The sequence below is a fragment of the Nycticebus coucang genome, chromosome 6 (assembly GCF_027406575.1).
Source record: "Nycticebus coucang isolate mNycCou1 chromosome 6, mNycCou1.pri, whole genome shotgun sequence".
Taxonomy (NCBI): Eukaryota; Metazoa; Chordata; class Mammalia; order Primates; family Lorisidae; genus Nycticebus; species Nycticebus coucang.
In genome coordinates, this window is record NC_069785.1 from 19,166,492 (window position 1) to 19,192,935 (window position 26,444).

The 26,444-nt window shown below is 36.5% G+C and overlaps 1 protein-coding gene across 6 annotated transcripts in view; it reads left to right on the forward strand.

Annotated features, from left to right (window-relative positions):
- Positions 1-26,444, forward strand: part of RALGAPA1 (Ral GTPase activating protein catalytic subunit alpha 1) — a 222,720-nt gene that overhangs the window by 40,142 nt on the left and 156,134 nt on the right. For all 6 annotated transcript variants that reach the window (XM_053593955.1, XM_053593957.1, XM_053593958.1 and 3 more), the window contains exons 7-13: positions 4,309-4,424; positions 11,410-11,548; positions 12,474-12,682; positions 14,473-14,712; positions 16,118-16,315; positions 19,945-20,082; positions 25,971-26,119. In XM_053593955.1, coding sequence (XP_053449930.1) covers positions 4,309-4,424; positions 11,410-11,548; positions 12,474-12,682; positions 14,473-14,712; positions 16,118-16,315; positions 19,945-20,082; positions 25,971-26,119 — 1,189 coding nt within the window. The remainder of the gene's footprint in view (positions 1-4,308; positions 4,425-11,409; positions 11,549-12,473; positions 12,683-14,472; positions 14,713-16,117; positions 16,316-19,944; positions 20,083-25,970; positions 26,120-26,444) is intronic.

Here is a 26,444-nt window from a genome sequence, read left to right on the forward strand (position 1 = left end):
AAAGAAACAGGCAAGGCAGGGTAAGCAAGTTTAAGATTAGCTAGTTGGAATAATTTTACCAGGCTCTGAGGCATAAAGGGTGTCCCTAGTTGTCTAGTACTTGGCTCTGGGTTAATTAGGACAAGGGAATAGTGGCCTTGAGTGTGAGTGTAGGGAAATTGCTAGGGGTTTGGGCTCTGGATTGGTGATTTGAATATGAAAGGCATGTTCACAGGCTAATCATTTACTGTCTGTAGAAATTGGCGAGGCCTGAGGGGGACATTCTCTCCAGAGCTAGCAAGGCCCCAGATGTCTAAACATGGGAATGGTTAATACAGATTATTTAACATTTTGTCTTTAATTTCTATTCCTTGTGTATCATCTTGTATCCTGGAGTTAGTGGATATAAAGTACAAATAGTGTTTTATATTGTGCAATAGGTGACTGTAAAGACATGAGATATAAATTGCATTTTTATAAAGTACTAGTAATATTAAAATTCACTTATAGTTTCAGAAATGTTTAATTTCTGCTTTCATTATTTATAAATTTTTCTGCTTTTTTTACCCTAATTTTTCTAATATTATAATTTTTTTAGTTCTTCAGTTCTTTTTTTCCCTGTATTAGTACTGCTTAAAGTGATTTTGCTTTTTGTTATATATATGTGTGTATGTGTATATATTTATATGTGTTCTTTATTCTTTCTTGGGCAAACATTGTCATATACAGTAGTATAGGATGTATAGAGTAGACAACTATTTTAAATTGCACATGAACTTTATGGACACCCTGTATAATAGTTGACCAAGGCTATCATAACAAAATATCACAGACTGGGGGGCTTAAACAACAGAAATTTATTTTATCATTGTTCTAGAGGCAGGAAGTCCAAGATCAAGGTGGTTTCTGGTGAGGCTGTCTTCTGAGCTTGCAGACCACCCTTTTTCACAGCATTTGCACATGGCATTTTCCCTGTACAAGTGCGGGCATGCACACACACAAAGAAAGTGAATTAGGGCTTTGCCCTTATAACCTTATGTAACTTTACCTTCATAAAAGTCCTGGCTCTGAATTCAGTAACATTGGGGTTGGGTTTCAACATAATGAATTTGGAGGATAAACAGTTCAGCCCATAATAAGTACTCTATTAGGTATTTCATCTTATTTTTATTTATTTATTTTTTTTTTATTGTTGGGGATTCATTGAGGGTACAATAAATATTTCATCTTATTTGTAATTTGTATTTCTGTACATTTAGGTTTTTATGCTAAAGCACACTACATCAGTAGCAGAAAATTTTAGAGACAGTATAGACTGGTTCTATAGATGAACCAGTTTAAATAGGCTACTTAATATCTGCTTTTGTTAACATTGTATGCTATTTTTATATATTCAACAGATCTTTTATAAGTACTTTTTTCTTTGCGTCTCTATAACCCTATCAGTGTAAGTTTTCTTTCATAATCTTTTTTTTTTTTTTTTTTGTTCTGGTTTTTGGCCGGGGCTAGGTTTGAACCCACTACCTCTGGCATATGGGACGGGCACCCTACTCCTTGAGCCACAGGCACCACCCTCTTTCATAATTTTTTTTTTTTGTTTGTTTGTTTTTTTAGAGACAGAGTCTCAAGCTGTCTCCCCAAGTAGAGTGCAGTGGTGTCACAGCTCACAGCAACTTCAAACTCCTGGGCATAAGCCATTCTCTTCCCTCAGCCTCTCAAGTAGCTGGGACTATAGGCACCTGCCACAATGCCTGCCCAGCTATTTTCTGTTGCAGTTGTCATTGTTGGTTAGCTGGCCCAGGCAGGGTTTGAACTTGCCAACTTCATTGTATGTGGCTGGTGCTGCAACTGCTGTACTATGGATGCTGAGCCTTTTTTTTTTTTTTTTTTTTTTTTAAGGGACAGGGTCTCTCTATGTTGCCCAAGGTGGAGTGTAGTAGCTATCCATAGGCACTACCATAGTGCTCTATAGCCTTGAACTCCTTGGCTGAAGTGATCCTCCTGCCTCAGGTTCCTGAATAGCTGGGACTACAGGCACATGCCACTGCAATCAATTCTTTCATTACTCTTTTTATAGGTGACTTAAGAAAAATTGTTAGTTTTAGATGCATTTGTGACTGACTCTTTTCCCTTCCCTTTTTATGAACAGGATTTCTGTGTTTTAGTCTAAGGACATGGAAAATATGGAGTATTTATATGCGCCTCAAAAGAGTCTGTATGGAAGAGTTCCATTAGGATTTATGGGGATTTTTATAGCTTAATCAAATGAATCATCCATAAAGTGTATTCTGTGGGGAGAGAGTAATTCAGGAAATCCAGAGGATAGATGATAAAGCTTGTTATTTATTTATTTTTTGAGACAGAGTCTCAAGCTGTTCTCTGGGTAGAGTGCCATGGCATCATAGCTCACAATATCCTCCAGCTCTTAGGCTCAAGCAATCCTCTTGCCTCAGTTTTTCTATTTTTTTTTTTTTCTTTTTATTGTTGAGGATTCATTGAGGGTACAATAAGCCAGGTCAGTTTTTCTATTTTTAGTAGAGGCAGGGTCTCGCTTTTTGCTTAGGCTGGTCTCAAATGTGTGAGCCCAAGCAATACACCTGCCTTGGCCTCCCAGAATAGTAGGATTATAGGTATGAGCCACTGTGCCTGTTATATTTTTAAAGAATCTTTTTTTTTTTTTTTTTTTCTGAGACAGAGTTTTACCCTGTTGCCCTGGGTAGAGTGTGGTGGCATCAAAGTTCTCAGCAACCTCAAATTCTTGGGCTCAAGCAATCCTCTTGCCTTAGCCTCCCAAGTAGCTAGGACTAAGATGCCTGACTAATTTTTCTATTTTTAGTAGAGATGGGTCTCACTTTTGCTCAGGCAGGTCTGGAACTCTTGATCTCTAGCAGTCCACTTTGGCCTCCCAGAGTGCTAGGATTACAGGTATGAGCCACCATGCCTGGCCTAAACAATAATTTTAAAACACGAGTGGTAGAAATAACATACTATGTTTTTTTGTTTTTAAAACAAAGTCCCTCTTTGTTACCTCAGCTGGAGTGCAATGGCATCATCTTAGCTTACAGCAGCCTCAAACTCCTGGGCTTAAGCATTCCTCCTGCTTCAGCCACTATAGGAACACTGCCACCGTGCCTGGCTGCTTTTTCTATTTTTAGTAGAGATAGCATCTGGCTTTTGCTCAGGCTGATCTTAAACTTCTGAGCTTAAGCAATCCCCTGCCATAGTGCTAGAATTACAGAAATGAGCCACCACGGCCATCTAGATACTATGTATTATTTAAGAACTAAAATTTTGGGCAGCACCTGTGGCTCAGTGAGTAGGACCCTATATACTGAGGGTGGTGGGTTCAAACCCAGCCCCGGCCAAACTGCAACAAAAAATAGCCGGGCGTTATGGCAGGCGCCTGTGGTCCCAGCTACTGGGGAGGCTGAGGCAAGAGAATCGCCTAAGCCCAGGGGCTGGAGGTTGCTGTGAGCTGTGATGGTACAGCACTCTACCAAGGGCAATAAAGTGAGACTCTGTTTCTACAAAAAAAAAGAACTAAAATTTTCCTCTGTTGTGAGTTTGCTTACTCCTTAGACAGGTTTAGGGACCTGCATGTGATAAGCTAGGTACTAATTGTGCTGCTTAGGAAATATTTAAGAGAATTCAACTAGTTGTGGGTTGACTTTCTTGCATTTGTATTTGTTATAATGAACTTTTTAAATATTGGAAAGTAAAAAATGTAAAAGTTTCTTATGTTATAAGTAATCATATTGTTAACTTAGATGAGTAAGTGTATTATTGCTAATGTTTTTCATCATATTGTGGAATTTATGTCATGAATACTCTTAATGTGAATATAAAATTATCAGAAGTTCTTTCTCACGTGAGGTGTTATATACTGAGTCACTGTATATTTGTCTATCTATTCCATCTCCATGTCACATTCTTTCAGTCAAAGGATTCACAAAACAGCTGATAAAAGTTTGTGGTGGTAGCTGGGCCTTGTGGCAGACACCTATAATCCCAGTTACTTGGGAGACTGAGGCAAGAGAATCACTTAAGCCTAAGAGTTTGAGGTTGCTGTGAGCTGGGTCGGCACGGCACTCTACCAAGGGTGACATAGTGAGACTCTGTCTCAAAAAAAAAAAAAAAAAACAACAAAAAACAGTTTGTGGTGGTTGAGATAGACCATCAGAGATGACCTCAGATTTATTTCAAGCTTCAATCATTGGAAAGTTTTCAAGCAGTTTTTATTCCATACATGCTTTGGAGTTAAAATTTATTTGATCATATATTATATTATTAATTTTTTTATAATTATACTATTCTTTTGTCTTTGGATAGCTCAAGTCACTATAGAGGAAATCACTCCTCTTGTCCCCCCACAATCAGGAGATAAAGGACAAGAAGATCTCACAAGCTATTTTCTTGAAGCACTTTTAAAGTACATAGTAATTCAGGTACTTGTTATCTATCTGCTTTGCTATCACGCCCTCCATACTATTCTCTGCGGGTAATTCTCCTTTCTCTCTTTTACTGTTGTTCTGTTATAGTACATACTTGCTTATTTTTTTTTGTTGGAGCAGGGGTGGGACCAAAGAGTCACTGGCTTAATTTTAATTTGTTTTAACTTGTAAATTTTTTTGTGTGATAAACCAGGTAAGGACTGTAGGGGGTAGTTCCCAGCACTTCTCATTTAAACTGAAAGTTTAGGTTCTTTGGAGTAAAACAGGTTCTTCACAGTGTTTACAAAGGTTATTCCTGAGTTACAAAATTATCTTTCCCTGTTTTTCTTTTCTTCCCTCTTTTCACTCTTGGCTGGCACCCTCCTAGAGACAGAAAGCTTTAGAACATGTTTTTTTTTTTGCAACCATAGTAGAAACCTTAGTTACAAAGAGTAACTGCTCTAGGCATGTCAAATAGATGCACATATTTGCTTATTTTCTGGAAGGAGGAGTGACAAATTTTTTAGTATTGAAAATGTTAGCATCCCCGTTTTGAAATAATCATTGGAGGTATTATGAAACTCTTCAGGAGCTGGAGAGAGAAATATTTGTAAGGTAGAGTCTTTATGTGCATACATTCTTGTGTGAGCCAATTGGGTTTATTTTCTAATCCTTTCATTTGTAATCACCAGCTGTGGTATTTTAAATGAAAAGCTAATAAATGCTTGATGTAGGGATCAATCTGCTGAGATGTACCACCTATAGAGGTGGGCTGCAGAATAGAGATTGAGGAGAAATGTAATTTACTAAAGTCTGTACCTTTTGAGTTTTGGGGTGCATGTATTTCATAAGGTAATCTATTCGCCTCTGTATATGCAATGTATATTCTGTTTGATGGATGAGAACACTCCTAGCACATACATATTTCTTCTTAATTGTTCCAAATGCATGAATTCCCTATACCTCAGAAACAAACATTATAAAGTTAATTTGGACCCTGAACCAGATTGCCACAACTTGAACCCTGATCCTCATTTTATTCATAATGTTACGTTTAGACAATTATTTAACCATTCCATGCTTCATTTGTGAAATAGAGATAAAAATAATACCTATCTCATTTTGGTGTTTGAGGCTTAAGTAGGACAAAATGCCTAGAATCAAAAGGTGTGCAGTAAGCCTTCTATAATAGGTGGGTGTTACTGTCATCATTATTATTACTAGTTTTTTTTTTTTTGAGACAAAGTCTCAAGCTGTCGCCCTGGGTAGAATGCTGTGGGGTCACAGCTCACAGCAAACTCAAACTCTTGAGCTTAAGCGATTCTCTTTCCTCAGCCTCCCAGGTAGCTGGGACTTCAGGTGCCTGCTACAACGCCTGGCTATTTTTTTTTGTTGCAGCTGTCATTGTTGTTTTTAGCTGGTCTGGGCTGGGTTTGAACCCACCAGCCCCAGTGTATGTGGCGGGTACCCTAGCCACTGAGCTATGGGAGCCACCCTTTTTTTTTTTTTTTGAGACAGAGTCTTACTTTGCCACCGTTGGTAGAGTGTCTGGTGTCATAGCAAACAGCAACCTCCAACTCTTGGGCTCAAGCAATTCCGTTGTCTCAGCCTCCCGAGTAGCTGAGACTACAGGTGCCCATCACAATGCCTGGCTATTTTTTTTAGAGATGAGGTCTCTCTCTTGCTCAGGCTGGCCTCAAACCTGTGAGCCCAGGCAATCTACCCGCCTTGGCCCCTCAGAGTGCTAAGATTACAGGCATAAGCCACCATGCCCGGCCTACTAGTTTTTTTTTTTTAAGTATCTTTTGCACTTCATATAGATTTTAAAAATTGCTTACCTGGTTTATTGAGCTGTAATTGATAGGCAGTAAACTGCAACATTTGAAGTTTGCAATCTTGTTACCTGTATATATCCATGAAACCATCACCACATTTAAGATAATGAATGTTGTCTATCACCCCTAAAAGCTTTCTTGGATGCCTTTGTAATCCATCTCCTTTCACTTCACAACTCCCACTCCATCCCTAGGCAATCATTGTTCTGATTTTTGTCCCTTTTAGTTTTCATTTTCCATTGTTTCATATAAATGTAATCATATGGTAATACTTTTTGAGGTATTTTTCTCAGCATAATTATTTTCAGAATCATTATATTCTCAAATATATAAACCCATCAATAGAGGGTCCTTTTATTGTTGAGTAAGCATCCCATTGCATATACCTGTTTATTTAGTCATTTGTTGATGATCATTTGGGTTTTTTCTAGTTTTGGGCTAGTAGTGAAACTACTGTGAATACTGGTAAACTAATCTTTGTGGGGATGGAGGCTTTCTTTTCTCTTGTGTAGAAACCTACAAGTGGAATGGCTTGATCATATAATAAGTATATATTGACTGTACAGCCTTTTTCAAATGGTTGTATCTTTTTACAATTCTGCCAGCAATGTATGAGACTTAACACAGTTGCTTCATTAACAGTTGGTATGGTCAGCTTGTAATTTTAGTCATTCTAGTGAGTAGGTAGTGATATCTTACTGTGTTTTGGTTTTTTTTTTTTTGAGACAGAGTCTCACTGCATCGCTGTCAGTAGAGTGCTGTGGCATCACAGCTCACAGCAACCTCAAACTCTTAGGCTTAAGTGATTCTCTTGCCTCAGCCTCCAAAGTAGCTGGGACTACAGGTACTCCCACAATGCCCAGCTGTTTTTTTGTTGCATTTGTTTAGTTGGCCCAGGCTGGATTCAAACTCTCCAGCCTCGTTGTACTTACTTTTTTTTAGTTTGTTTTTGTTTGTTTTTTGAGACAGAGTCTCACTCTCTGCCCTGGGTACTCACTGTAATTTTAATTTGCATTTCCCCAGTGCATAATAATGTGTTTAGTATTTTTTTGTGTGTTTGTCATCCATGTATTGTACGTGAAATGTATGTTTACTTCTTTTGACCATTTTTTACTTGGGTTATTTGTTTTTTAGGTTGAGTATTTTCTCCTAATAGTTTGTGTTTTCATTTTCATAGTAGTCTTTTAATGATACTTTTGTTCTTTTGAACAATTAAAGTATTTTATTTTGATTAAGCTCAATTTATCACTTTTTTGCCTTTATGGATCTTACTTTTGGTATTGTTTCTAAGAAATCTTTGCCTAATCACATTTCACAAAGATACTCTCTTATGTTTTCTTTTTGAAGTTTTTTAGTTGTTTCTTTTACATTAAAGTCTGTGGTCAAATTGGAGCAAATTCTGATATATGAATAATATTGACCTTTTGCCTGAGCCTCCTCAGTAGCTGGGACTACAGACATCTGCCACAACACCCAGCTATTTTTTGTTGCAGTTTTGCCAGGGCCAGGCTGGAACTTGCCACCCTCGGTATATGGGGCCAGCACCCTACCGTCTGAGCCACAGGCGCCGCCCATTTTCTTTTTTCTTTTATAATCAATAAATATTTTAGGAAAGCACTTTGTAAGTATTTAAATATCCTTTTCTTTATAGAAATTTCACACGTATGTTTTAATATCCATTGAGGGCTTTTGGCTGAATTATCACTATGACGATTGCCTTTTGGTTATTTTTTAAAAACAGCTTTGTTGAGATTATACATTCCATGCAGTTCACTCACTTAAAATGTACAGCATCAAACTCCATTTGGAGTCAGTCCTCTTACATCCTAGCCCTCCATCCCCAGTCCTAGGCAAACACCAGTCTATTTTCTGTCTCTATACTTTCCTATTCTGGATATTTCATATTAATGGGACCATATAATATGTAGTCTTTATTGGCTGGCTTCTTTTACTTAGCATATGTTTTCAAGATTTATCCCTGTTGTAGCATGTATTAATACTTAAATTTTTTTTTTTTTTTTTGAGACAGAGTCTTACTACGTTGCCCTTGGTAGAGTGCCTTGCGTCACAGCTCACAGCAACCTCAAACTCTTGGGCTTAAGTGATTCTCTTGTCTCAGCCTCCCAAGTAGTGGGGACTACAGGTGCCCTCCACAACGCCTGGCTATTTTTTTGTTTCAGGTGTCATTTGGCCCAGGCTGGGTTTGAACCTGCCAGCCTGGGTGTATGTGGCTGGCACCCTACCCAATGAGCTATAGGCGCCACCCACTTAATTCATTTTTATTGCTGAATAATCATAGTTTTTTTTTTTTAATGTCTAGATTAGGTGGTAAATATTGAGTATTCTACTTTTAGCCAACTGGTGCTATTTTAATTCTATCGTTACTTCTCCATTTAACAGTTAGCAAAATATTGTAGGAAAAAGCTTTCTGTTTTTGTCATTTGTTTAATTATTTATCTCCACATAGGTTTCTGGATTCCTAAGAGTCTGTGTGTTAATATTTATTTCTGTGCTTTAGTTCAACGTCCAGATTGTCCTAAATTTGGCTAGTGGGAGCTCCTTCAAGTTGGTTCCTATGCCTTTTTATTTGTCGTCTTCATTCTTTGAGTACTTCCTTCCTGGGACAGCAAGATGTTCTAGTTTCATTTTGTACCTTCCTTGCCCACTCTAGAGTCTGCCATTTCTTCAGGGAGCTGACATTCATTTCACTGGAGAATTATGTTTAGAGTCCAAGAACTGGGCACTCAGAATGCTCACTGCTATTGGGGTTTTACAATTCCTGGACCCTCTCAGTGACCAGACCTGCTAGGGGATGTCTACACACACACACACACACACACACACACACACACACTCACACATAATTATCACATTCATAATTATCACACTATGAATTCATAACAATACCCCAGGGTTCATTTTGGTTTCTCCCTTTCCATAATAAGTCTGTTATCTGTTAGTGAAAAATATGGCTCACATTATTCTCAGTATATTTACATATTTAATCAACCCCTCTTGTAGATAATCTCTAATTACCACCATTGTGTTCCTCTGTAGACATTCTCCTTAACTTCTTCAGGATCCAGATTCCCCACTCTGGGCCTTTGCTAACTGCTACTTACGTATTTTCCTCACCCTTCTGGAATTCCCACACCCTATATTGTGCCCTGTCTTCTGCTGTTGCCCTTCATCTACTTCATAGATACCCTTCTCACTTCTCTTAGGCTGTGAGTCCCCTCTGGGTCACTGCCTCTGCTACATCCTCTTTGTGGATGCCTTGTTTCCTGTGCTCGGGTTCTGATTATCTGCATTTGCACTGCACTACTTACTCACAGGCGTACACACCCCTGGTCACATATGTCTATGTATTTTGTATGACCTTTAGGCTGAGTTATTTAGGAAGAGGCAAATGGAAAAGAACATTAGTATCTTTGTCATTAGCAGAACAGAATTTTGAGTTACATTTGTACAGTTTTTCAGAGCCTTTTTAAATTTCTTTTTTGTTGTTGTTGTTGGAATAACTCAACAAAATAAAATTCCAGTTCATTATTGGACATTTCTCACACATATATCAAACAGGCCAAAAACAATAAATAGCATCTTCATAGACAAAAAAAGGAAAAAAGAAACCTTTTATCTTTTGCCTTTTTAAAACATGCCATACAAATCAACTAAGAGTACAGCTAAGTATATACACAAAAGAAGTTACTGAAATGCTCAGAGTAAAATTTGTTTTGTTGTTGCTTTGCTTTTTTTTTTTTATGAGTTTTTTTTCTCATTTGAGATTATAATGAGCATGCTCATATCAGAAGTATTGTCAGAATCAGAAGTGGGACAGAGGATGTTCCAAAGGCTGGTTTGATCATCCCAGATCATTAAAAATGGCTGACCCATAACAAAAGGTACAAAAATATAAAATGTAAATAAAAAATACAAATAAATTTCCTTTTTAATGTGCTTTTAAGGGTGGCGCCTTTGGCTCAGTGGGTAGGGTGCCCGCCCCATGTATGGAGGGTGGTGGGTTGGAACCCAGTCCCAGCCAAACTGCAACAAAAAATAGCTGGGCATTGTGGCAGGCATCTGTAGTCCCAGCTATTTGGGAGGCTCAGGCAAGAGAATCACCTAAGCCTAAGAGCTGGAGGTTGCTGTGAGCTATGATGCCACTGCACTCTGCCGAGGGCAATAAAGTAAGACTCTGTCTCAAAAATACAAAAACAAATAAAGTGCTTTTAAGAGAAAAAGCAGGAAATGTTGGTTTGTTTTTCTCCCCTGATGCAAATTCTTTTGGTTCTAGTTGGGTAGTGAAAAGCAGGTCATCTATGGTAGCATTGCCCATGGTCAGCAGGGGGTGCAGGCCTCTCTAGGTGACCACAGGAAGTTGAAGATGAATGGGTCACAGTGGCCTTTATTTTTTAAGATTAAGTTTTCCTTTTTTTGCTATCTAGTCATCCTCATTTGTCATCTGCTACTTGGTATCAGCATCTTCATCCTCATCTTTGGCTGCCTCTTTGCCCATGACACTCTTAGCTTCCTCCTCATCTCCATCCTCTTCTTCACCATTCTTTTTTTTTCTTCCTATTCCTCTCACCTTCCTCTTCTTCATTTACCTCATTGTCAGCCTCCTGCTCCCCATTTTCCTCATTAGCATTCCCATTAGCAGGGGCATCTCTTCCATTTTCTGCCTCTTCTACAACTTCTTCTTTAAGTTCTTGGTGGTGATCTTAGGGCACACTTGATCCAATGCAAGGGATGGAAAAGAAAGCAAGAAATTGGGGACTCTGCTTATAAAGCTGCCAGAGTCCATGGTGGTGGAGTGCAGCGTGGCTGCGGTGGCTACTGAGAGCAGGAAGTCAGACTAGGAACAGCACAAAGGTGGCTTTTCAGAGCAGCCAGGAGGGGTCATTTTAATTTCTTTAACAGCTTTTAAAAATATATAAATATAAAACATATAAACATATTTTAAATATTTATAAAATATATAAATAATGTACTTGTATGACATGAGACCAGTTTTAAAGTTTTGTCCTTATTCTGTATATTGTGATCTTCACAATGTAACAGTTCAGTGTATTGTAACCTTTTATAAGTTTGTTTATACCATATAATACTTGTATTTACAAAATTCTATCTCCTGGAATAATTCTAATTATATTGTTTATTTTTAGGTAAAAAGTTTAGAATGGAAGAACAAAGAAAACCAAGAAAGGGGATTTTCATTTTTGTTTTCACATTTCAAAAAATATTACTTGCCTTACATTTTCCCGAACATCTGTAAGGAGAACAGTTTATATCATCCTATACTTGGTAGGTAGTGTTTGGAATTTTCTAAAAGATGGCACAGAAGAATAAAATATCTCTCAGTGTAAAGTTGGCATTTGTTGCCTATAGAAAATTGATCATATTAAATAATTGTATTGGTTGATAGGGATACTACATCTAGATTCATACTGAAAGTAAATTTATATTAATAGGAATTTTTCATTGAGAATGAAGAGGTTTTTAAAAAATTTACTCTCTGGAGCTCATCTGTTCAAAAAGTTAGCTCATAAGAAATATTTGTGCATATAAATTTAACTAAATTCTAATGTTTGATATGGTCCTCAGACTATAAGGGCTATAATGAATTTTCTTTTTAAGGTTCCTTGAGGGTCAGTTTGTCTTTTTCAAATTTTGTAGAATAATTACATTGTCACATATTTTGATCAAGCCTTGTCTGATATTTATATATGTAGTAACTGTGCCAAAATATCTATTGAAGTCTTGAAGCAAGAATCTTGTGGCTAAATCTCAGATTATAAGCAGAGCTCTGCCATTTATAGGAAGCATTGGTAGTATGAATGTGGAAATGTCTGTTTTATAAATGTTTCTAATGCCAAGTTTAGGTGAGTAACAGGTGCAGGCAAAACCTCATATTTCATATTGAAGTCAGCTTTCATTTTAAATGGTACTAGAAACTTTTTGTACTTAGGCTCATCAAACCTTTTGATAATATTTTGAAGAAAGACATATTTCCACATAGCAGTTGGTACGTATGGTTCATGTATACTATGTATGACTCTTCTGGGTTCCATGGTAACATCTAGCAAATTTTTAAATGGCATTTTCGTGCTGAATCTGCTTCTAAAACCAGTAGCATCACAATATTATCTCAAAATGTTTAAAAATGTAGGTTTATTTAAGCATAATTCCTGTATTATTTAGCAGTTTGTTTTCCTTTTATTTTGCACAGATATCCCACAGATGAGACCAAAGCCACATTATGTCATGGTAAAGAAAGATGCGGAAACCAATGAAGCAGTCTATTGTACTAAGGAGCCTTTTATTAAGGCTCGTGTTATTGTCATTCGTTGGCTAGTTTCGTTCTGGCTGGAGCCAAAACCACATACAGGACCTCATATTCCTGGAATGGAAGGTGAAGTCTTGCCAAAGAATATTCAGGTAATACACAAGTGAGGCAAACTTATTGAAGTTAGAAATGGCTTTTGAGATTTAGTCCACTGATTTCAATTGTCTTAGGGGGACATTTAATTATAGAGGACATTGATATTTTATTTGTACAGATATAATTTTATAATCTAAATTTAAATAATTATAGAATTAATAATTATCTCAATAAAAAACTTAAGAGGTATAGAAGATAATTTATATGTTTAGTTGTATAGTACTAAAAATATTCCAAATTATACAAATAAATTCTTCCAGGTAGAAAGAACTGCAATTAAATGCTAGGACCAGGATAGCCCTTTCAAATTTCTGGGCAGATTTAAAGTTCTGTCCCTACTTACTTGCCCTCTTTTTTTAGCCAAGACACCAAATCTGGAAATTGTGATGTAAAATTATACAGCAATACAGTGGAGGAACTAGTACTTAAAATTTTTTTTTTTTATTAAACCGTTTTTATACTTTAAAACATTTTCTTTTTCCTTCACGTACATCTTCCTGAACATGTCTATATTATAGTACTTTCATTTTTCTTTTCTCAGATTTCCTCGTTGAGTCTTAAACATCTTATACTGCTTTTTGTATAACTTTTTAAATCTTTTAAAAATAGCATGCAGTTGTAAAATATTTTAGTTCATTTAAGTTCAGAACATTTGGCTTTTATTCCTCTTAGTCTTTTTATTTTTTTTATTTTTATTTTTTGTAGAGACCGAGTCTCACTTTATCACCCTCGGTAGAGTGCCGTGGCATCACACAGCTCACAGCAACCTCCAACTCCTGGGCTTAAGCGATTCTCTTGCCTCAGCCTCCCGAGTAGCTGGGACTACAGGCGCCCGCCACAACGCCCGGCTATTTTTTGGTTGCAGTTCAGCTGGGGCCGGGTTTGAACCCGCCACCCTTGGTATATGGGGCCGGCGCCCTACCGACTGAGCCACAGGCGCCGTCCTCCTCTTAGTCTTTTATTCATCTGTAGCAGACTGTATGGTGCATTTTCCCCAAAACTTCGTTCCAAGTTTTCTGTGAAGAATTATTAAATGTAAAAACTCTCAAGCAGAGCTATTTTTCTGATCTTAGAACATAATGGACTTAAGATCATAAATGTTTTCAATTGGGAAGGCACATTTGAGATCATTTATTAAACTCTATGACTTTCTGAGATGACAAAAATGTGACCAAAAATTGAATAACTTAACAGACAGTGATTTAGAATAGTGTTTCTCCTACTCTATTATGGTAATAATTTACTTACCACCACCTTAAGACTTTTTCCCTAAGGTTAAGCTTGATCTTCAGTCTTTTTGATTTTCTTTTATTTTTATTCTGTCATAAATTTTGTTCCTTTCCTTTGGATTTTTTTTTGTTTAAGAAGTTTTTACTTGTGTAAATTTTTGTGTAAGGTAAAATAAAGATGATTTAACAACAGTAAGGTAAATTATGCAAATAGCCCAATGCTAAGTAATTTATTTGTTCTTGAAGATCTAAGCTGCCTCTGTATACATTATTTTTTCACTGAGCTTTAATTAGTGACTTACTTGAAATGTAAACAGAGTGGTTGATGATTAGTTACTGTACATTTTGGAATATCTCTATATCACTTAGATGTTTAGTTATTTGCTTTGCCACTTAATTATTTAGAATGGATTCTAAATGAAACTCTGTGCCTAGATTTTAAACAATGCTGTAAAGTTATCTGTGGAATGCTTTGGGTTCTGCCAGTGTTTGCTGTTAAAGGACAAAATACCAAGTTAAATAATTATGATATTCTTCCTCTTTTGTTTTTATTTTAGAGGGCAGCTGCTAGTTTGGTATCCAGAGAAGAAAACAAAAATGATAATGCTGATAAAGCAGACAGAACTACAGAACCAGAACAGTCTCATTCCAATACAAGCACTCTCACGGAGCGAGAACCTAGCTCATCTAGTCTCTGTAGTATTGATGAGGAACATCTCACAGACATTGAAATAGTTCGCAGAGTTTTTTCTTCTAAAAGAAGTAATGTAAATTTTGTCACAGAGATATTTCGTCAGGTAAAGTACCTTTTAGTACTTTTAATTTACAATGAAGACTTTTGTCTTTAATATAAAATATACTGATTTTGAGTGCAGTGGTACACATCTGTAGTTCCAGCTACTTGGGAGGCTGAGGTGAGAGGATTACCTGAGGCCAGGAGTTTGAGTGTAGCCTGAGCAACATAATGAGACTCTGGCTCTAAAAATAAAATAATAAACCCCAATAACATGTGTTAAAAATATGCCTAATTATGAAAAGTTGTATTTACATTGAACTTTGTAAGAGCACAATTATTTCATGAGATAAAGAATATTACTTTATCAGTTGTGGTGGCTCACAACTGTTATCCTGGCATTCTTGGGGGCTGAGATGGGAGGATCACTTGAGGTCAGGAGTTTAAGACCAACCTGAGCAAGAGTGAGACCCTGTCTCTACAAAAATAGAAAAATTAGCCAGGCATTGTGGCGGAAGCCTGTAGTCCCAACCACTTGGGAGCTGAGACAGAAGGATCGCTTGAATCTAAGAGTTTTGAGGTTGCAGTGAGCTAGGTTAGGCTGTGATACTCCAGCCTGGGTAAAAGAGTGAGTCTCAAATACATACACACACACACACGCACACACATATAAAACCATTCTGAGATAATATAATTGAAACAAATCTTTATTTTCACTTCAAGTCAGTGTCTTATCTGTCACAAATACACCCAATGTACAGATTATTTAGAGATGAGCTTTTGTTCAACAATGGATTGGTTATGTTTTTAAATTGTTTATACCTCACATTTTATAGTAAGGTAGGAATGTGTAGATAGCAAGTCCTTGAATAACATTGTTTCATTATTACATTAATGGAGCAAAAATAGATTCCTGGCCTGGGCCCACTGTCTGTGTGGAATTTGCACATTCTCCCCATGTTCCAAAGATAGCTGAACTGGTGTGTCTAAATTGTCCCTTTGTGCGGGGAGGAGGTTGTGAGGGAGTGAGGGGGTAGGAGGGCACTGTGTGAATATGCCCTGAGGTAGAACGGCCTCCTATCTAGGATTGGTTCCTGCCTTGCACTCTGAGTTGCCCGGGTAGACTCTGACCATCTGCGAACCTGAACTGGAATATTTGGGTAAATAATTATCTTAGTTATTTTTATTAATTTTTCTCAAATACGTGTATAGTTCACATTTATTTTAGTGTTTAATATTAGAAGTGTTTGGTCTTTATTTAGAAATTTGGTGATGTTTTTGTGACCAGAAATGTGTCAAAGGAAGTTAACTCTTGTTTATATCTATTAGCTCACATTAAAACAGGTTTTGTTATGTATCATTTTGCTAAAAGTTGCAGTTTCTAAGAACCTATCCATGTTAAGAGTTACTGTTAGTATTTTGTGGCAAAGGAAAAGGTATCATTTTCTCTGCTCCTTTTTTTTGACTAGGCATTTTTATTACCAATTTGTGAAGCAGCAGCAATGAGAAAAGTAGTAAAAGTCTATCAAGAATGGATCCAGCAAGAGGAAAAGCCTTTGTTTATGCAAGAGCCTGAAGAAATTGTGCTCACTTCTTCAGACCTCCCATGTATTGAAAGTGTCACAGAACATGATATTTCAGTGGAAGAAGGAGAGAAAAGAGAAGAGGTAAAATTAAAAGATTTATATATTTTCATTTAATGGGTTAGAGTTTCACAAAGGTATAATAATGTTAACATAAATATACTTAACAAATGGAAAGGTAAAAATACCTTTCAGTATGTTTCGCAATTAAAGTAATACGACAGTTGTGATCTCAGTACCCTATTACAAAACCCTGTGATATATAATTTTTAAAAATCAATATTGAGATTGTATAATGATTCTTTAAGGCATTGTGTAGATCAAAAGTAGATGCTCTTAAAAAGATCTAATATTTAAAACTATTGTAGTATGTCAAGATGGATGTTAGAGTATATATACTTCATAGGGTGATTATCAAACTACAATTCCCCCTTCCCTGGAAGTAGTGTCTGTTTTATTCTAGGACTGGCTACCTAGCACAAAGCACAATATTCTGAATTCTTCCTTGGAATCTTTTACACTAGAGCTGATTGTAGATTGTGAAACTTCCTGACCTGGTAAAATAAGCTGGCCTGTGATAAGAAAGAGTGGAGTTTACTCTTAGAAGGGGGAAGATGAGAGAAGAGAGAGTAGAGGTGGCATTTGGGGCCCTGTTTCCATTTATTTCTTAAGCCTATATAAATTTTCATCCTTTGGTTGTTCAACCCTTATCACAGGTCAAGTTCTCCAAGAAGCAGATGATGAGATGAAGTTAGAAGTGTAAGAGTTTATTGAAAGTGATTCTCTGTTTTGTCTAACTTGCCTTTCACCCAAAAGTTATCTGAGATTGACGTATATCTTCTAAATCCAGTTAGGAATGATTAGGTAATGTTTATTCGCTTTGGTGGTTAATCTAACCTCACTCATGGAATTCAATCAAGATAGAAATGTATCAATGAATAGGCCAGTTCTACAGGGATTCAATGAATGTGTGTGTCCATGGACAATTCTCCCTCTCTTCTAGGAAGGGGAAAAATGTAACTAAGAAACATAATTGAAGTAAATAAAATTAACCATATAAATTATGAAGAAACATTTATTTTTTATTTATTTATTTATTTTTTGAGACGGAGTCTCACTCTCTTGCCCTTGGTAGAGTGTCACAGCTCACAGCAACCTCCAGCTCTTGGGCTTAGGCGATCCTCTTGCCTCAGCCTCCCAAATAGCTGGGACTATAGGCGCCCGCCACAACGCCCGGCTATTTTTTGGTTGCAGTTTGGTCGGGGCTGGGTTTGAACCCGCCACCCTCGGTATATGGGGCCGGCGCCCTACTCACTGAGCCACAGGCGCCACCCTGAAGAAACATTTATAATTTTATTATGCACCAGTGAAAAATAACGAATTTTTGTATCATGCTGGAAAATAAACCTATCAATTTAAGTAATTTATTTTCCCCAACTATTTTAGTATGCTTTGCCTATGTCTGTTGAGCCTATCCTGCATCATTTACTATTCTTATTAAATAAGAATGATAGGTAATATAAACTATCTACATAGATAATTAAAAACAAACAGTAGAAAGAAGGGAGGGAAGGAGGATAGGTTGATGAGGTAGGTATGTGGTGTAGATTAGTTCTGTTGGTTACCAGTGTTGCAATTGGAGATGTGATTTTTTTAAAGTGCCAGAAACTCGTTAATGATGTAAACCAAAACCAAAAGGTAAAATCATTCATTGATTTGCATTTCTGATAAATTAATATATATTGATATCATTTAAATTTTTTCATGTTGTGATTATAAAATGGAAGTAGGTTATAGGTTCAGATAATTATAAATGGGTTTTTTAATTCTTTTAATATATTTGAGACATTTAAAGAGCATGCAGAGTACAAGACGGTTGCGTGTGTTCCACATGCAGGGCTGTCATGCACCATGCATTCTACAATACAGATTTAGCATTCCTTGTCCTATCCCATTAAATCTGTTATCTTATAATTTTTGTGACAACGAAACACTTTCACAAAGGTCACAGTGCCCACACTGAGAACCAGTGTTGGAGGTATAAACATCAAAAATCATTATTTCTACCTTTCCATAACTTACGGTTTAGTTATAATGCAGTAACTTGTATGCCATGTTAATGAACTTTAGTTACATTCTAGAACTAGGAAGAATTTGACGGATTATTAATAGGAAAGCAGAATGAATAGTTACATATTTTATAAGGATCATACCAGGCATATAAAGATCATACCAGAGTGGAAGATAGATTATAGGTTAGTCTGGAGGCAAAAAGACCAGCTAGGAAGAATTAGCAAAGTTCAGAAGTGAGATGATAAATACTTGAGACAGGACAGTGACAGTTACAATGGGAATATAAGGAAAAGGACGGATGTATTACCTTGCTTGGTGATAAAACCAATATGCCTTGATGATTAGTTGGCTAAGAGAGATGAATGGGGACGTGTCCCAAGTTTTTGCAACCAGCGTAGTTGCCATTCACACGTGATTAGGAATTTTAAGCAGTGCACATTTGGTGTTGGTGGCTAGAGAGTTTGGGTGGATAGGAATGGGAAGCTTGTGGTTAATAAACTTATTTTTAAATAAATACCACGAATTGGAGGAGCATTAGGATCATTCTGGAAGAATTCTTCAGAAGATACTTGATTATATGGATATTGGGCTCAAGAGAAAGGCTAGAGTAGACCATGATGTGTTGTACTGGCTACTTGAAGCTGAGTATTGCTTCTGGTAATGACAGAGATGTTTGTATCAGACTAAACCTCCTGCACATTACAATTATAAACTCTATATGCAATATAAAAAACCCAACCATTTGAAGATACTGGTGAGTGACCAAAAGTAGGATGAAACTAGAGTGAAACTTTCAAAAGAGAGTGAGTAAAAAATACAGCACATATGTCTGTCTGATTTTTCACCTGATGAAACTTATCCTATCTATGAAACTTAACAACAGCTAAAACACAAGTAGAAAGTTGCAGTCTTAGGAGGAGCAGCAGCATTAGAATAATGAGCATTTTACTACCCTTAAGTACGGTAAATATAAGCTATTTTCTATTTTATTTAAGTTATTTTGATTCTGGCATTTGATTTAGAACAAAATTCATGTTTTACAAAGCTGTAAATAGTATAATCCCACTTGAATGTGTAGCAGTATGGAAAGAAATTTTATATATTAGATCTAGAGAATAATGTTTGTGTATCTGAAATTATATAATCTCTGGCAGCTCATTATGGATGATGTTTTCTACTTTTTTTATCTTTTTGTTGATGAGAACCTTTTGGTTTGGCACTCATAGCACAGTGGTTACGTCGCTGGCCACATTCACCAAGGCTGGCAGGTTTGAACTCAGCCCAGGCCAGCTAAACAACAATGAAAACTGCAGTCAAAAAAATAGTTGGGCATTGTGGCGGGTGCCTGTAGTCCCAGCTACTTGAGAGGCTGAGGCAAGAGAATCACTTAAACCCAAGAGTTGGAGGTTGCTGAGAGCTGTGACATCATGGCACTCTACCAACTCTGTCTCAAAAAAAAAAAAAAAACCCCAAAAACTTATATGCCATGTTTTGTTTTTTTACAGCTAATATACAATGCTTTTGTAATCAGATACTTAAAGAAATCTGTTTAGCTGTGGGATCTTATAATTTCATTTGCCTTTTTAACTTGTGTAGCATTCTTTTTAATGAAATATTAAAAACTTGATGTTTTGATGCAGGAAAATGGGACCAATATTGCTGATTATGTTCGAAATTCCAGTTGGGCAAAAAATGGCTCCTACCAAGATGCTCTTCATGATGCCTCTGAAGAAGCCACAGAACAAAACATACGAGCTGGTACCCAGGCAGTTTTGCAGGTAGATCATTTTATGGCTATTTAAAAAAAAAATCATTAAACATTTCAAATATTTAAGTTCAGTATTTTTGATAATATTTCAAGTATTTAATTTTAGGCCAATATTTCATTATATAGTATAGCTTTTAAATTTAAATTCAACACATACATCTATCATTTATTATGCATATTTTCCCCTTAACTTTCACTTTATAATATGTATATTTATAAAAATTATATATTCTTGTTCTAGACAGTTTTAAAATTTATATAAATCATGACATGGTATATTGCCATCTGCAGCTGATTTTTAATTAACTATTATGTTTTTTGAGATTTGTTAATACAGTGCCACGTTAATTTAAATTTTGTGGTTTTGTACTTTATTTCAACTTTTTTTTTTTTTTTTTTTTTGAGACAGAGTTTCACTATGGTGCCCGGTAGAGTGCCATGGCATCACAGCTCACAGCAACCTCAAACTCTTGGGCTTAAGCTACTCTCTTGTCTCAGCCTCCCAAGTAGCTGGAACTACAGACGCCTGCCACAACACCCGCCTATTTTTTGGTTGTAGTTGTCATTGTTTGGCAGGCCCCGGCCTGGTTCAAACTCGCCCAGCCCCGGTGTATTTGGCTGGCACCCTAGCTGCTGAGCTATAGGCAATGAGCCTTATTTCATATATTGTTATTCATTTATGATGGGTGGTCTTTTAAGTTGTTTCTAGTTTCTCACTGTTCGATACAGTGCTACAGTGAACATTCTTACATATGTGTTTTTGTGCATATCTCTGAGAATTTCCCTAGGGTATACATACCCAATGTGGAATTGCTGAGTTTTGTAGGATTTGTACATTACTAGCTTTATTTCACTATTACTGCCAAATCATTTTCTAACATGTTGCAATAATTTATTTTCTCTCTACATTTATGTCTGGGAATTCTCATTTCCTCATATCCTCCCCATTAATTGTATCATCAGATTTAAATTTTTTGCCATTCCTAAATATGTGATATACTATCTGATTTTTTTTTTTTTTTTTTTTTGTGGTTTTTGGCCAGGGCTGGGTTTAGAACCCACCACCTCCGGCATATGGGACTGGCGCCCTACTCCTTGAGCCACAGGCGCCACCCATACTATCTGATTTTTAATTTATTTTCCTCTTCTAATTTGCTTTTCTTTCAGTACAGAATTTGAGCACCTTTTCTCATAGATGATTTGACCTTATGCTTTTTCCATTATCCCATTGGATGTTTGTCTTTTTCTTACTGATTTGTAGTCCATTCAGTCTTTTGGAGTTTTTAATTGTTTGAGACAAGGTCTTATTCTATTGCTTAGACTAGAGTGCAGTGGTGTCATCATAGCTTACTGCATCCTCATACTCCTGGGTTCAAGTGATCATCCTGTCCCCCCTCCCACATAGCTGGGACTACAGACAGGTACCACCTTGTTCAGCTACCTTTTTCTTTTCTTTCTTTCTCTCTCTGTCTTTGTTTCTCTTTATGCCGAATATGTCATTTCTCTGCTCTTTCTTTTTTTAGTAGAAATGTGGTCTCACTGTTGTTCCAGCTGGTCTTGAACTCCTGACCTCAAATGAGCCTCCCTCCTTGGCTTCTCAGATCACTAGGATTCTAGATGTGAGCCACCATGCCCGGCCTGTTTTTAATCAATCTGTTCTTGTCAAGGCCATATGTGACCTCTTCATTGTTAAATTCGATGTACATTTTCTTTTCTTTTTTTTTTTTTTTTTGTAGAGACAGAGTCTCACTTTATGGCCCTCGGTAGAGTGCTGTGGCCTCACATAGCTCACAGCAACCTCCAACTCCTGGGCTCAAGCGATTCTCTTGCCTCAGCCTCCCGAGTAGCTGGGACTACAGGCGCCCGCCACAACGCCCAGCTATTTTTTGGTTGCAGTTTGGCCGGGGCCGGACTTGAACCCGCCACCCTCAGTATATGGGGCCGGTGCCCTACCGACTGAGCCACAGGCGCCGCCCTCGATGTACATTTTCAATTCTAATTCTGTTTGACTTGTCAGGAGCATTTTGTAGAGTAGATCATTCCCTCCCTGTAGAAACCTTTCTTCACTTGGCCTCCAGAATACCATACCCTCCTGTTTTTCTCAAACCTCACCCTCTACTTCTCAAATCAGGTTTTTTAAACCGATTTTTCCGTATTTCCCTGACCTTTTCATGAAGTGGTGCCCAGGAATCAGTTCTTAAACTTCTTTTCCACTTATTCTTTTGTTGATTTCATGCATTCCTATGGCTTTAAATATTATCTATATATGTGTATAAAACTTGTAAATTTTATCACTAGTCTGAAACTTCTATATGAATTCTGTGGATCCTGAACTGAAATACTTAAATGCCAACTTGGCATCTTTACTTCCATATCTAAAACTTGAGTGCTCTTCCTGCAGTCTTTTCTTTTTTTGGGTGGGGGGTACCTGCAGTCTTTCTTGTTTCATTTAATGGCAACTGTGTTTTCCAGTTTCTCAGACCATCCATTTCTTGTCTTTTATCTTGTGTCTGTCTAATTGGACAATAAGTCTTGTCATCTCTCCCTTCATAACGTATACAGAATCTGACTACTACTTAGGACTTACACTACCTCTTGTGTCAAAGCTGCCATACTGTTTTGTCTGTATTATTGCAGTAAACTTGTAATTAGTGTCCCTGCTTCTACTCTTAACCACCTATCACCGTGGTAGTAGCCAGAGAGATCCTGTAAACTATAAGTCAGATTATGTCATTTTTTTTGCTCATAATCTTTCAGTGGCTTTCCATTATCACTAAGCCTCAAGGCAAAAGTCTTTATAATGGTCTAGACTTTGCATCATTGTTCTTTAGAGTACAGTCCATAGACCAGTGCTGGCCCATGGAATGTTTATTTGCACGATTGAAAGTAAATTTTTAGAAATGAAATCATTTAGTATCTCTTGATTCTGATAAAAAGTTTAAGCTTGTATTTTGTATGTCTTTTTATTTTCTGGTTTCCTTTTTCCTATTCATTTTTTATTATATTTAATAATAGGATTAGTTGGCAAAAAACTAGGGCAAGGGACCTTGTTCTTTCACTACTGATAAAGTAAGAAACTCTGCTTCATATGCTCTGGCTCTGTTTTTCAGCATCATCTGCTACTGCTCTCCCCCGGTGCACCTTACTCTCTATACTAACTGTTCTTCAGACATACTAGCTCCTTAGAGCTTAATTTTCCTTTTGTCTGGAATGTTCTTTAAAACTGTGACATAGCTCAGTTTTGTCCTTTCCTTTTTAATTTATTTGTATTTATGTTCATTCTCTACCCTCCTCTCTTGCTTTACTAGGTCTTCCCAGGACACTGAAGTGATAGCTCTCTTGTCATCTTACTAGCTTTTGGCAGTACTTCTCAAGCTCTGTTGCTATGTATACGTTTGTTACACTTTTTGATCAACGCTCTTTTTCAGATTAATGAATTTTTGCGTTTTTCTTAGTTTGCTAAAAGTTTTTTTAGTAAATATTAAGTGCTGAATGGTTTTTCTTCATTCTTTGTGGTGATCATATTTTTCTATTTTTGGTAAGCTATATTACTAGATTTTTCTGATGTTAAGGCATCCTTACATTTCTGAAGTAAACACTGCTTACTTATAAAATCAATTTGAATCTTTAGTATTTTTTTAGATTTTCATTGTTTTGAAAATCATATCATCCTTAGTTTTCTTATTTAGTCCTTGTTTGCTTTTGATAACAAGATTATATTTTTATTTTTATTTATTTATTTTTAGAGACAGAGTCTCACTTTGTCGCCCTTAGTAGAGTGCCATGGAGTGACACATGTCACAGCAACCTCCAGCTCTTGGGCTTAGGTGATTCTCTTGCCTCAGCCTCCTGAGGAACTGGGACTGCAGGCGCCCGCCGCAACGCCCACCCAGCAATTCTTTGTTGCAGTTTGGCCAGGGCTGGGTTTCAACACGGTGCCCTACTCAACTGAACTACAGGCACTGCCCAAGATTATATTTTTATAAAATAGGTCTTTTTTCTTCTTCTTCTTTGTTTCTGAGAACACTTACATAAGATAGGAATCATCTTCCATGAAGGTTTGGCAAAACTTTGTCTATGGGGCTTTCTAGGCTTGTTTTTGAAGGCTGGGTCAGGAAGGCTTTGATTACCAGTTCAGTTTCTTTCATGGTGTTATATACATATATATGCATCTTTTCTACTTCTTCTTGAGCCAGTTTTGACAATTTATATTTTTTCTATGGAATAATCAATTTCATTAAAATTTCAATTTTGTTATTTTTTTTAAATTTCAGATTAATATAAGGGTATGTACAATTAGGTTACATTATTTGTGTTCATTAGGTAAAGTCAGATACTTTACTTGTGCCCTTTACCCAGGAAGTGTGACTTCTTTTATGCACAATAGGTGAGAGCTTACCAACTCCCTTCTTGAAGTTAAATGTGTTTGTCTCTCATGTGGTCGTGTAGTTACTCATTTACTAGTTTTATATTAGTATTGAGTCTATTAGATGCTTGCTTTTCCATTCTTGTCATACTTTACTTAGGAGGATGTTCTCCAAATCCTTCCAGGTAAAAACAAAAGATGTAAAGTCTACATCTTTCTTTATGTCCGACTAGCATTCCATCATATTACATATACCACAGTTTATTAATGCATTCATGGGTGGATGGGAACTTGTATTGTTTCCACATCTTTGTGATTGTGAATTGAGGTGCTATAAACATTCTAGTGCAAACGTCTTTATGGAAAATTCCAATGTGGTTGGCATAAAGTAGTTACTGAAGTATTTAAAAATCATTTGCTTAATCTATAGTTCTGTCCTTATTTTATTTCTAATGTTTATGCCTCTCTCTTGCTTTTCTTGGTCATTGTTGCTAGATTTATAAAATCAGCTCTTTTCACTGTTTTAAGTTTGCTTAATATTCTCTTCTCTGTCAGGCATGGTGACTAACGCCTGTAATCCTAGCATTTTGGGAGGCTAAGGAAGGAGGATCATTTGAGATCAGGAGTTCAAGACCAGTCTGAGAAAGAGGGAGACCTTTCTCTACAAAAAAATAGAAGAATTAGCTGGGTACAGTGGCATGTGCCTATAGTCCCAGCTACTCAGGAGGATCACTTGAGCCCAGGGGTATGATGTTGCAGCGAGCTATGATAATGATACTGCCCTCTATCCTGGGCAACAGAGCAAGACCCTGTCTCTTAAAAAAATTTTTTTTTAAATGATTTTACAACTGTGCTTTGTTGTGTAGTTTTTTTGGGGGATATAAATCAGAATTGAAGTTACAGAAGATGTAAATGTCCTAAGTTCACGCTAAACATAAAGGTCTTGTCTTTCAAAGTGTACTTGATAGCCTGTGAACACAGCTCTTGCCATTATATTGACTTTGTCATCTATATGACATACAGTTAATGAGATACTTATAATGAGTTTACTTACAGATATATAATGATGGCTCTTCAGTAGTATTATTTACAATGACATCTGTTTATGCAGTCTGTAATCACCACAGCAGATACACATACATACAAATAAATAAGAAAAGCAGATAAAAAGTTTGGAACAACTCAGAAAATTCTTCCTGTTTTGGGCATCATTTATTGTTCTTTTCATTTTAAGACAGTAATAGAGTTATTATGTTAAAACTTCTAAGTCACTTAGTTTATTTTCTTCTGGTAATTTCTGGTAAATCTCTTCTGGTAATTTTATATTTGTCTAGACAAATATAAAAATAGATAGGTTTAATGGGTTTAAATTTCAGATATTAAGCTAGTGGTAGAAGTAGGGTTAGAATTAAGCCTTAGTGCTTTTAAGTTGGTTATAGGTTAGTGATCAGCATCTAAATTTATTTCTCTTTGAATGAGAAATCTGTCATTGAAATTCCTTTGTGAACAGCTGATAGTTTCTTTTGTCTTAGGTGTTTATTATAAACTCATCAAACATATTTCTTCTTGAGCCTGCAAATGAAATAAAAAATCTCCTGGATGAACACACAGATATGTGTAAACGCATTCTCAACATCTATCGGCACATGGTTGTGCAAGTATCAATGGACAAAAAGACTTGGTAAATAATTTTTTTCTTTTATTTATAGTGTGTTTTTATTAACTGTGTACCCAGTCTAATAATTTTTAGAGAAATAGTGTCTGTGAACAGGGCTTGTTACAATGTTATATGGGCTCTTATTATTGAATAAATAAGTATAATATTTTATATAATAATCTTGGTGACAGTAGTTCATTTCACTTTATTTCAAACATCTTTGTTCAGACTTCCACACAACCCCATAGACTATCTTTGTGATGTAAACATATGATAGCATTACACTCCCCTCCTAAGGAATGAGTACATGCTTGCATCCATGTATAACTGAATTTATGTATTTTAAATG